Below are 12,739 nucleotides of genomic sequence, written 5' to 3' on the forward strand. Positions count from 1 at the left end.
GGTGGGTGTGGGCAGGGCTTCAGGCGACAGGTGAGGTCCGGTGACACCTGGATGTACAGGTGACGTTGTTTTCTGTGTTCCAGTTCATCCACACTCTGGAGGCCCAGCAGGGCTTCTCTCAGAGGGACCGGGGCTACGTGGCCAGTCTGCTCACCATGGCTCTGCACGACAAGCTGGAGTACTTCACCGAGGTGATGAAGAGTCTGCTGCAGGACCTGGTCCAGCAGTACGTTGCCAAGAACCCCAAACTCATGCTGCGCCGGTACGTACCAGAACCCCACAAGGACCAACGGAGACAAACCTTCAGATGCAACCATAGAATGTTTAAGGAGTCTGATGAGTCTCCACAGTTCAACAGTTCCTGATCAACCGTCTGGGTTCAGAGTTTTAGTTCTGAAGGTTTTCAGTCCAATTCAGTGTTTGATGTGAATCCTAGTTAAATAAATGTTTAGTTAAAGAGTCTGTCTGTCTGCCTGTCTACCTGTCTGTCTGCATACCTGTCTACCTGTCTGTCTACCTGTCTATCTGTCTGTCTGTCTGTCTGTCTACCTGTCTGTCTGCTTGTCTACCTGTCTGTCTGTCTGCCCGTCTGTCTGCCTGTCTGTCTACAGGTTTGTCTACCTATCCGTCTGTCTACCTGTCTGTCTGCCTGTCTACCTGTCTGTCTGTCTGTCTGTCTGCCTGTCTACCTGTCTGTCTGCCTACCTGTCTACCTGTCTGTCTGTCTGTCTACTCGTCTACCTGTCTGTCTGTCTGTCTACTCGTCTACCTGTCTGTCTACCTGTCTGTCTGACTGTCTGCCTGTCTACCTGACTGTCTGTCTGTCTGTCTGCCTGTCTGTTGATCTGCCTGTCTGTCTACCTGTCTATCTGCCTGTCTGTCTACCTTTGTGTCTGTCTGCTTCATCTTCTGTCCATCTCCATCTTCAGGACTGAGACGGTTGTTGAGAAGATGCTGACCAACTGGATGTCCATCTGCCTCTACTCCTTCCTGAAGGTAGCTGTCTGCCTGTCAGTGTGTACCCGCCTGTCTGCCTGCTGCCTGTCTCACCTGTCTCACCTGTTTCCCCTGTGGGTTAGGAGGTGGCGGGGGAGCCTCTCTACATGCTCTACAGAGCCATAAAGTACCAGGTGGACAAAGGACCGGTGGACGTGGTGACGGGGAAAGCCAAGCGGACGCTCAACGACAGCCATCTGCTGCGAGAGGACATCGACTACTGTGCCATGGTAACCACTGCAACACACCTCTTACCTGTCTGTATCAGCTGTTTGTCACCACACCTGTCTCACCTTTCTGTACCTGTCTCTCTCTTAGACTCTGACAGTGTTGGTGAAGAACGGCATTGAGGTTCAGCCGTGTCCTGTTAAGGTGCTCGACACCGACACCATCACACAGGTAGGTACCTGTCTGTCTGTTCCTCACCTGTCTACCTGCCTCTCACCTACCTGTCCGTCTGTCTGTCTGTTCCTCACCTGTCCACCTGCCTTTCACCTACTTGTCTGTCTGTCTGTTCCTCACCTGTCTACCTGCCTCTCACTTACCTGTCTGTCTGTCTGTTCCTCACCTGTCGACCTGCCTCTCACCTACCTGTTTGTCTACAGGTGAAGGATAAGATCCTGGATCAGGTGTATCGAGGAGCTCCGTTCTCTCAGAGACCTGCAGCCGACAGTCTGGATCTCGGTACTCACCTGTCTCACCTGTCTCACCTGTTTGTGCTTGGCAGACAGCTCGTACTCACCTGTCTCTGTGTTTGCTGACAGAATGGCGTTCAGGTCAGGCGGGTCACCTGACCCTGTCGGATGATGATGTCACGGCGGTGGTTCAGGGTCGCTGGAAACGACTCAACACTCTGCAGCACTACAAGGTAACGATGATCGACCAATCACAGCGCGTCCGCCTGGGCCCCGCCCCCTTTCTCCACCTCGTTGTTCACCTGTTCTCGTCCTCTGCAGGTTCCAGATGGAGCCACTGTAGCTCTGATACCTCGTTCTCAGAGTTCAGGAGGAGTTGGAGTCAACCAGGTGTTCCAGACAGGAGAGAGTAAGAACCACACAGAACCATCTAGAAGCATGTAGGACCATCTAGAACCACCTAGAACCATCTAGAACATCTAGAAAATAGAATTAACAGAACATCAGTTACCCAGAACAGCACAGAACCATCAGGATCATCAACTTAAAGACAATCTGCTGGAAATTACTGAACTCAAATTTGACACAACAAAAACAACAACATAGAACATCTAGAACATCAAGGATCTAGTAGAAACAGGATGAAACAGGACAATGTAGAAGCTCTAGAACCCAGCGTCCAGACATGGAGAACCGTATCTCACCTAGACACCATTCAAATAGAACCTTGTTTAAGATCAAGAGGTCCATCCAGAACCGACACCTCTGTGGTCTTTACCCTGTCCTCGTCCTGGTTGCCGTGGTGACCATCTCTGTGTGGTTGCCGTAGAAACACCGATGCTAGAGGGGGAGGAGGAGGAGGGGCTAAGGCTGTGGCACCTGGTGAAGAGCAGCGAAGATCCTGAGATCCCCAAACACAGGAAGAGCAGCATGAGGGAACGAGAGAGGGCCAAGGCCATACCTGAGATCTACCTGACCAGGCTGCTGTCCATGAAGGTACACCTGGAGTTCACCTGGATGTCCCTCACCTGTCTGTCCCTCACCTATCTGTCTCTCACCTTTCTGTCCTTCACCTGTCTGTCCCTCACCTGTCTGTCTCCAACCTGTCTGTCTCCAACCTGTCTGCCTCTCACCTGTCTGTCTCTCACCTGTCTATACCTCTGTAGGGGACGTTGCAGAAGTTTGTGGACGACGTCTTCGTGGCGATCCTCAGTACAAAGCGTCCTCCTCCCATCGCCGTCAGGTTCTTCTTCGACTTCCTGGACGACATGGCTGAGAAACACGGAATTGACGACCCAGAGACGGTCCACATCTGGAAGACCAACAGGTGAGACACAGCTGGACATCTGGCAGAGACGGTCTCTCTCTCTGACCTGTCTGTCTGACCCGTCTGTCCTTCTCCAGTCTCCCTCTCAGGTTCTGGGTGAACATCCTGAAGAACCCTCAGTTTGTTCTGGACGTTCAGGTGACCGACAGCATCGACGCCGTCCTGTCAGTCATCGCTCAGACCTTCATCGACTCCTGCACCACCTCGGAGCACAAAGTCGGACGGGTATGACCTGTCTGTCTGTCTGTCTGCTTTATGCTTTAGTCATGTGACCTGATGGTAACCCTTTGTCCAATCAGGACTCTCCTGTCAACAAGCTGCTGTACGCCAGAGAAATCCCCCGATACAAGCAGCTGGTAGAGAGGTGAGACAGCTACACCGCTCATACAACATGCCAAGTTCCCGTTACCATAGCAACACTTAGCTGTATGGTTACCATAGAAACACTTAGCTGTACAGTTAGCATAGCAACAATCAGCTGTACGGTTACCATAGTAACATTTAACTGTACCGTTACCATAGAAACACTTAGTTGTATGGTTAACATAGAAACACTTAGCTGCACAGTTACCATAGAAACACTTAGCTGCACGGTTACTAATGTGACCCTATATAACTAGTGTGTGTCTGTGTCTGTGTGTGTGTGTGTCTGTGTGTGTGTGTGTGTCTGTGTGTGTGTAGGTACTACAGTGACATCCACAGCGCTGCTTCAGGCTGTTATCAGGAGATGAACTCCACTCTGACTGAACTGTCGGGGGTCAGTGAACAAACACTCACCTGTAGAGACTGAAACATGCTGGAAACATGATAATAATACTGTCTGTCTGTCTGCAGAGTTTTGCCTCAGAGATGAACAGTCTTGTTGCTCTTCATGAGCTCTACAAGTACATCAACAAGTATTACGACCAGGTGAGAATAAAGACCATGAATCGTCTCAAGCAAGCATAAGTTATGGCAACTGGACTAACCTCGTGTGAGTCGAAAACGTTTCACCTCTCATCCAAGAGGCTTCTTCAGTTCTGAAAGCCTGGTGGGGAGTACCAGATATTTATCCACCAGGAGGGTGGTGGTAAAAACAAGTGGACAAAGACCCGAAACCAACAGACTCGTTAGGTGTTAATGTGAGTCGTTAGCCTTTGATGGGCGGTCGTTACCCCTCCCAGCCCTCTAGGAGGGTGGTTGGGGGTCACCTGACTGCAAGTGGGACAGATGGCTGCACCTCCTTGGGAGGGCTCTAAGAACGGCGTTGTAAGTGGGAGACAAGTGGTGTCTGAGGCCCCCTCCTCTGTTCAAAGATGGCCGTTCTAGTTTGACATGAATGGCTTCTTTTACCCCTCTCTCAAACCATCTGTCCTCTCTGGCTAGAATGCGCACCTTGTGGTCATCAAAGGAGTGCCCCTTCTCCTTGAGGTGGAGGTGGACTGCTGAGTCCTGGCCTGTGGTCGTGGCCCTCCTGTGTTGTGCCATGCGCTTGTGTAATGGCTGCTTAGTCTCTCCAATGTACAGGTCAGAGCATTCCTCATTGCACTGCACTGCGTACACCACATTGCTCTGTTTCTCCCTTGGAATTTTGTCCTTGGGATGGACCAGCTTTTGCCTCAGAGTGTTGCTGGGCTTGAAGTGTACTGGGATCTGGTGGGTGTTAAAGATCCTCCTGAGTTTCTCTGAAATTCCTGCCACATAGGGGATGACAATGTTGTTTCTCTTTTTGTGGTCCTCGTCTTTCTTATCCTCCCTGCGCTTTTTTGCTGTTTTGATAAAAGCCCAGTTTGGATAGCCACAAGTTTGAAGAGCAGAGTGAATATGTTTGTGTTCCCTTCTTTTTCCATCCGCTTCTGATGGGATGTTCTGTGCTCTGTGCTTTAAGGTACGGATCACCCCCAACTTGTGTTCTAGTGGGTGGTGTGAATCAAACAGGAGGTACTGGTCTGTGTGAGTGGGTTTTCTGTAGACCTCAATGTTGAGTTCCCCATTGGTTTCAATGCGTACCACGCAATCTAGAAACGCCAGACAGTTGTCTTGGACATCCTCTCTTGTGAACTTGATGTTTTTATCCACCGAGTTGAGGTGTTCTGTGAAAGGTTCGACCTCACCCTTCCTGATGGTGACCCATGTGTCATCCACATATCTGAACCAGTGCCTCGGGGAGTGGCCACTGAATGTTCTCAGTGCCACAATCTCCATTTCTTCCATGTACAGGTTAGCTACAATGGGGGATACAGGGGATCCCATGGCACAGCCGTGTTTTTGCCTGTAGAAACCATTGTTGTACTGGAAATAAGTGGTGCTGAGGCAAAGGTTAAGGAGGTCACACACCTGTTCAGGGGAGAGGTTGGTCCTCTCAGACAGAGAGTTGTCAAGCAACAGTTTTCTCTTTACTGTCTGTATTGCATCTCCAGTGGGAATGCAAGTAAAAAGCGAAGTCACGTCATATGAAACCATAGTTTCCTCAGGGTCTAAGCTGATTTTTCTGACCTTGTTTGTAAAGTCCATCGAGTTCCTTATGTGGTGGGGGGTGTCCCCCACCAATGGGGAAAGGATGGTGGCAAGATACTTAGCAATGTTGTATGTCACAGAGTTGATGCTGCTTACAATTGGTCTCAGAGGGGCGCCCTCTTTGTGAATTTTTGGCAGCCCGTATATGCAAGGGATAGCATCGCCTGGATAGAGTTTGTAGTACAGGGCCCGGTCGATGATCTGAACTTTCTCCAGTTCAGATCATCGACCGGGCCCTGTACTACAAACTCTATCCAGGCGATGCTATCCCTTGCATATACGGGCTGCCAAAAATTCACAAAGAGGGCGCCCCTCTGAGACCAATTGTAAGCAGCATCAACTCTGTGACATACAACATTGCTAAGTATCTTGCCACCATCCTTTCCCCATTGGTGGGGGACACCCCCCACCACATAAGGAACTCGATGGACTTTACAAACAAGGTCAGAAAAATCAGCTTAGACCCTGAGGAAACTATGGTTTCATATGACGTGACTTCGCTTTTTACTTGCATTCCCACTGGAGATGCAATACAGACAGTAAAGAGAAAACTGTTGCTTGACAACTCTCTGTCTGAGAGGACCAACCTCTCCCCTGAACAGGTGTGTGACCTCCTTAACCTTTGCCTCAGCACCACTTATTTCCAGTACAACAATGGTTTCTACAGGCAAAAACACGGCTGTGCCATGGGATCCCCTGTATCCCCCATTGTAGCTAACCTGTACATGGAAGAAATGGAGATTGTGGCACTGAGAACATTCAGTGGCCACTCCCCGAGGCACTGGTTCAGATATGTGGATGACACATGGGTCACCATCAGGAAGGGTGAGGTCGAACCTTTCACAGAACACCTCAACTCGGTGGATAAAAACATCAAGTTCACAAGAGAGGATGTCCAAGACAACTGTCTGGCGTTTCTAGATTGCGTGGTACGCATTGAAACCAATGGGGAACTCAACATTGAGGTCTACAGAAAACCCACTCACACAGACCAGTACCTCCTGTTTGATTCACACCACCCACTAGAACACAAGTTGGGGGTGATCCGTACCTTAAAGCACAGAGCACAGAACATCCCATCAGAAGCGGATGGAAAAAGAAGGGAACACAAACATATTCACTCTGCTCTTCAAACTTGTGGCTATCCAAACTGGGCTTTTATCAAAACAGCAAAAAAGCGCAGGGAGGATAAGAAAGACGAGGACCACAAAAAGAGAAACAACATTGTCATCCCCTATGTGGCAGGAATTTCAGAGAAACTCAGGAGGATCTTTAACACCCACCAGATCCCAGTACACTTCAAGCCCAGCAACACTCTGAGGCAAAAGCTGGTCCATCCCAAGGACAAAATTCCAAGGGAGAAACAGAGCAATGTGGTGTACGCAGTGCAGTGCAATGAGGAATGCTCTGACCTGTACATTGGAGAGACTAAGCAGCCATTACACAAGCGCATGGCACAACACAGGAGGGCCACGACCACAGGCCAGGACTCAGCAGTCCACCTCCACCTCAAGGAGAAGGGGCACTCCTTTGATGACCACAAGGTGCGCATTCTAGCCAGAGAGGACAGATGGTTTGAGAGAGGGGTAAAAGAAGCCATTCATGTCAAACTAGAACGGCCATCTTTGAACAGAGGAGGGGGCCTCAGACACCACTTGTCTCCCACTTACAACGCCGTTCTTAGAGCCCTCCCAAGGAGGTGCAGCCATCTGTCCCACTTGCAGTCAGGTGACCCCCAACCACCCTCCTAGAGGGCTGGGAGGGGTAACGACCGCCCATCAAAGGCTAACGACTCACATTAACACCTAACGAGTCTGTTGGTTTCGGGTCTTTGTCCACTTGTTTTTACCACCACCCTCCTGGTGGATAAATATCTGGTACTCCCCACCAGGCTTTCAGAACTGAAGAAGCCTCTTGGATGAGAGGTGAAACGTTTTCGACTCACACGAGGTTAGTCCAGTTGCCATAACTTATGCTTGCTTGAGACTTATCATGACCTGGATGACTGAGAACATCCACAGATTTAAAGACCATGAATCTGTTTATTTCAACAAGTCTGAGCAATAAAGCACCCGTCTAACCTCCCTGCCCGCCTGCCTGCCCGTCTGTCTGCTCGTCTGTCTGCCCATCCGTCTGTCTGTCTGCCTGCCTGCCTTCCTGTCTGTCTGCCTGCCTGCCTGCCTGTCTGTCTGCCTGCCTGTCTGCCTGTCTGCCTGTCTGTCTACCTGCCTATCTGCCTGTCTGTCTACCTGCCTATCTGCCTGTCTGTCTACCTGTCTATCTGCCTGCCTGTCTGCCTGCCTGTCTGTCTACCTGTCTATCTGCCTGCCTGTCTGCCTGCCTATTTGCCTGTCTGCCTGTCTGTCTGCCTGCCTGCCTGCCTGCCTGTCTGTCTGTCTGTCTGCCTGCCTGCCTGCCTGTCTGTCTGTCTGCCTGCCTGCCTGCCTGCCTGTCTGTCTGCCTGCCTGCCTACCTGTCTGTCTGTCTGTCTGCCTGCCTGCCTGCCTGCCTGTCTGTCTGCCTGCCTGTCTGTCTGTCTGCCTGCCTGCCTGCCTGCCTGCCTACCTGCCTGTCTACCTGTCTGTCTGCCTGCCTGTCTGCCTGCCTGCCTGCCTGCCTGCCTGTCTGCCTGTCTGCCTGTCTGCCTGTCTGTCTGCCTGCCTGCCTGCCTGCCTGCCTACCTGCCTGTCTACCTGTCTGCCTGTCTGTCTGTCTGCCTGTCTGCCTGCCTGCCTACCTGCCTGTCTACCTGCCTGCCTGTCTGCCTGCCTGCCTGCCTGTCTGCCTGCCTGCCTGCCTGTCTACCTGTCTGTCTGCCTGTCTGCCTGCCTGCCTGCCTGTCTACCTGTCTGTCTGCCTGCCTGCCTGCCTGCCTGTCTGTCTGCCTGCCTGCCTGTCTACCTGCCTGTCTGCCTGCCTGTCTGCCTGCCTGCCTGCCTGCCTGCCTGCCTGCCTGCCTGTCTGTCTGTCTGTCTGTCTGTCTGTCTGTCAGGTCATCATGTCTCTGGAGGAGGACAGTTCTGGTCAGAAGATGCAGTTGGCGTATCGGCTGCAGCAGGTCGCCGCCCTGGTGGAGAATAAAGTCACTGACCTCTGATGACCTCTGACCTGCTGAGAAGGATGAGGCAGAGAATCTGATTGGACGGCTGTGGCGCTGTGTCTTCCTGCTGAGTGTGTGTGTGTGTGTGTGTGTTTGTGTGTGTGTGTGTGTGTGTGTGTGTGTGTGTGTGTGTGTGTGTGTGTGTGTGGGACATACGAGGTTTTTATAGTCAGACTCAGGAGATCCCAGGTCTTTAGATTCCTTCACACAGCAGCAGTTAAACTGATGTTAAACTAACGTTGAACTAACCCAAACCTTGACACCAGCCTGTGGTGCACATCGACAATCTAACCAATCAGATCAGGGAACATCGTCGTCACCTGCTGCCTTGTACTACGTTTCCCAGAGTTCCCTGCTGTTAGTCAAAAAGCACAATTTAAAGCTTTTGATCACATGTATTGATTATTGATCTACTGAGCTCAGACGACTAGTTTGTATTTTTGCGTTTTCTACTGAAACCAGCAGCTCTGAATCTGACGATCTCTGAACGCAATAACTGAACCAGAACCAGAACCAGGATCAGGGAGCGTTCATATCAGTGTGACTCCAGTTCCTGACCAGTCCTCCCAGTCTTCCTCACATCCAGGTCGAGTCCGGGTCGACTCACCAGGTTCTCAGGTCTGATTTGAACTGCTCGGCTCGGTGACGTCTGCTGGATCATTCTTCACATGTCCACTCACCTCATAGGAACCAGGACAGAACCTCGGACCAAATGGTTCCACAGCAGGAGCTCTGTTCAGCCATGAGGTGGAATGTTTCCAGGACCAGCCTGCTTGTGGTTCCTCTTGGTCTTTCTGTTCCACCGTAGATCCAAAGGCTTCAACATTAACTATAAGCAGAACAAACTGTAGTTACACAGAAAAATAACGTTCTAGTAACTGGAACCAGAAATGGTTCTTAGAAGCGATGCTACTGAAAACACATTTTTAGTTCTTCAAAAAACCTTTTAGCAAGAGGTTCTTTGAAAACACAGTTTTAGTTCTTCAAAGAACCTTTTAGCAGGAGGTTCTCTGAAGAACTTCCAAAGGCACACACAAAGAACAACAAAAACATGATTAATTTAAGCACCTTGAAGTTAGCTTCAAAGAACCTTTCCAAAAATAGGTTGTTTAAGGAACCATTTTCCAGACAGTTCTTTGCGGACCCACCTGGTTTTAATTTTTTATTGGAGTCACCAAAGAACTCCAGTAAACACTAAGAACCTTTTAGAACACTACATCAGAAGGTGAAGAACATGTGGTTCTGAGGTCACTTCCTGTCAGATGATCAGACTCGTTTCTGATTGGTTCAGACAGACGTCATCACAGCCAGTTAGTTGAAACAGTTTTAAATTAGTTATTTGAAATGAGGACTTTGTTGTTTTGTGGTGAATTTAAACCTGTCCAGATGTTCCTGCAGCTGTAGAACTCTCTTTTTCCTCCGTTCTCCAGCTGCATATCTGTTGGTATTCTTTATAAATGATCAGGTCTTAGCATGTTGGACAGAACACGGAGTCACACTGAAACATACAACCTGCTGAACAACGACGAGCTGATGAAAACAATCTGTGGGCGGAGCTAAAGCGTGTGTGTGTGTTAGCTAGTTACTAACTTATTGTGTGTACATACTGTAAGTCCTATTTATACTATTTATCCCAGCTGTGCCTTCACTCTTGCAGCTTGGTGGCACTGTCTGCTCTGACAGCAGCTTATTGATCAAATGTCCTAGTGCATCATGGGAGATAAAATTATTTTAGAACCAGAAACATCAACACACTGGAACCCTGAGAGCTAACCTGTGTTCTAGTTTTCCTGTTTTGGTTTTCAGAGTGCTGAACTGTCCGACAGGCTGAGTCCAAACAGTCCTCACCAGAGAAAACCAGCAATAAAACCAGTTAGAACCGGTCGGACCGAGTTTGATGATCCAGATTTACACATATCAGCCTCTGTGAAGCAGCGCCGGCCAACAGGGTCACAGTCCCAGTGGTTTGACGAGTCGACGTCTGTCAGGACGTTTGGATTCAGCCTGACGTTATATGCTGTATCTCCACGGCAACCATGTCGTTGTAGCTGTTACATTGTCCTGCTCTCTGTGGACCACAGTGTTCATCTCTGACTAATACGACACTTCTTGGGCCGTTCTCGACCTTCCTGAACTGTTCCAGACTTTCCTGGACCGTCCCTGGCCCTCCTTGACCATTGTGGACCTTCCTGATTTGTCCTGGCCTGTTCTAGAGCTCCCTGGACTGGTCTAGACTTGTCTTGACTATCCTGGACCTTGCTGGACCATCCTAGAGCCTCCTTGACTGTCCTGGACTGTCCTTGTTGGTCCTGGACCATCCTTATTGGGTCTGGACTGTTATGGACGTTCCTTGACTCTACTAGACCTTCCTGGACTGTTCTGGACTGGTCTAGACCTATCCTGTCTGTCCTGGACCTTCCTGGACCCTAATCAAGTGTTGTAGGCCTTCTTGGACTGTTGTGGACAGTTCTAGACCTGCTTTGACCTTCCTGGAGTCTCCTCGACTGTTCTAGACCTTTCTGGACTGTTCTGGATAGTTGTAGACCTATTTTGACCGTCCTGGACCCTCCTAGACCCTCTTGGACTGTTCTGAACCCTGTTGGACCCCCTTGGACTTGTGCTGTATGTAAATGGACGGTGGCTGGACTGGACCCAGCAGGCAATAAGCAGTCAGAGGGTGGTCTCTGCTGCAGATCAGAACCAGAACCCTGATCAAGTCCTCCTGCTGGACTCTTTTTCTTCTCTCCTGATATTCGGACTGTGTTTTGCCTTGCGTGTTTTTTGAGCCTGTGTTCGACCCATAGACGTAGTTCTTTCAGAATAAATTCTGCATGAGTGTGATGATGATGATGATGATGGTGCTTCTTCTTCTACATAATTTTCTTTGTTTATTTTTAAAGATGAGGGGCGGGGTTTAACCGCTGCCGTGTCACTGATGATGCGGATGTCACCTGACCTGTGTACAGTTGGATCCTGAGCTCTGATTGGTCAAGCTCTGTTTGTTACTGCATCATTTTTTCTACAAGGGAATAAAAGTTCAAAAACATAATGAGGATGAGCTGAGAGAAGCTTTTCTACTGACTGTGTACAGTTTGCTAACAGTGTGTAAATGTGCCTGTAAATACTGTCTGATGATGATGATGAAGATGAGTCGGTCTGCAATGGAAATGTGCTTTTATTGTGAAAAGGCAGGAGGCCAAACACAGTTTGTATGATGTAAAAAATAAAGTTTTAATTTTAACACGTCTCTGCTGTGTCGAGTCATCATGATGCTGCTCTGATGTCACTGATGATGCGTTCAGGGACTGTGATGAATGTAAGAACTTCCTGTGTCCACCAGGGGGCGGAGCAGAGCCAGGAGGGGAGGAGGAACAACACTAGCGATATAAGTTCAATTAGCATTCACTAACGTAGAACTGGAGCTTAAGTGGATGAAAATTTATATGAAATAGTAAATTAAATTTAAATTGATAAAGTTAGTTAAGTGGAGAGGCTAATAATAATAACAATAATAAAGATTTGTTACAATTAGAATTTCATTACAAAATCAGTTAAAATAATTTACATTAAAATTTCGTAGAGAAAAGGTTAAAGTTAAAGACAGCAGAATTTTATTATCCACATGAAGGAACCCAGATGAAGAACGGAACCAGAGACACATGCAGCTGGTTCAATAACATTTACAGCAAATTCTAAAACTAATTCTGTTTATTTCTAGGATTTTTAGTATAATTATTGATCCTCCATTAGTAATGTTTGAATAAATTAGATTTTATTTTATTTTTTGATTACGATTCTTTTTAAAGTTTCATTAAAATAATCTAAATAATGTAAATAATGTAATTTTGAAATTTATGTTAATCATTTGTTTCATAATTTATTTTGAATTCATTTTCAGTATTGTAATCCTTTATTCTCTGCCCCAGTTTAGTTCCTCAGCCAGACTGGTCAGAGTGAATTTAATTAAATTTTTCTCTATTTTGTTTAAAATGTACATGTTCATCATACTTAAGTTTTTAATTAATTTAGAATTAAAACTCTATCATTAGCTCCCCAGCCTCAGTCAGTTTGAATTTCATTTCTTTTCAGTTCAAATGTATTTTGTAAATCACTATGATCCATCCACCTGGACAGGTAACAGTCTATCACAGGACTACACATAGAGACAATCACACTCACATTCAC

General features: G+C 48.2%; 1 protein-coding gene across 4 annotated transcripts in view; it reads left to right on the plus strand.

Annotated features, from left to right (window-relative positions):
• Positions 1-11,801, plus strand: part of plxnb3 (plexin B3) — a 73,904-nt gene extending 62,103 nt beyond the window's left edge. For all 4 annotated transcript variants that reach the window (XM_055012933.1, XM_055012934.1, XM_055012932.1 and 1 more), the window contains 15 exons: position 1; positions 84-262; positions 930-996; positions 1,080-1,226; positions 1,315-1,395; positions 1,602-1,680; positions 1,761-1,864; positions 1,953-2,040; positions 2,461-2,627; positions 2,798-2,958; positions 3,036-3,183; positions 3,258-3,322; positions 3,640-3,715; positions 3,793-3,867; positions 8,447-11,801. The exon at position 1 is cut by the window's left edge and continues 217 nt beyond it. In XM_055012933.1, coding sequence (XP_054868908.1) covers position 1; positions 84-262; positions 930-996; positions 1,080-1,226; positions 1,315-1,395; positions 1,602-1,680; positions 1,761-1,864; positions 1,953-2,040; positions 2,461-2,627; positions 2,798-2,958; positions 3,036-3,183; positions 3,258-3,322; positions 3,640-3,715; positions 3,793-3,867; positions 8,447-8,551 — 1,543 coding nt within the window. In that variant the 3' untranslated portion in view covers positions 8,552-11,801. The remainder of the gene's footprint in view (positions 2-83; positions 263-929; positions 997-1,079; positions 1,227-1,314; positions 1,396-1,601; positions 1,681-1,760; positions 1,865-1,952; positions 2,041-2,460; positions 2,628-2,797; positions 2,959-3,035; positions 3,184-3,257; positions 3,323-3,639; positions 3,716-3,792; positions 3,868-8,446) is intronic.
• The last annotated feature ends 938 nt before the right edge of the window (positions 11,802-12,739 follow it).

Source organism: Amphiprion ocellaris, chromosome 8, assembly GCF_022539595.1.
Source record: "Amphiprion ocellaris isolate individual 3 ecotype Okinawa chromosome 8, ASM2253959v1, whole genome shotgun sequence".
NCBI classification, from domain to species: Eukaryota; Metazoa; Chordata; class Actinopteri; family Pomacentridae; genus Amphiprion; species Amphiprion ocellaris.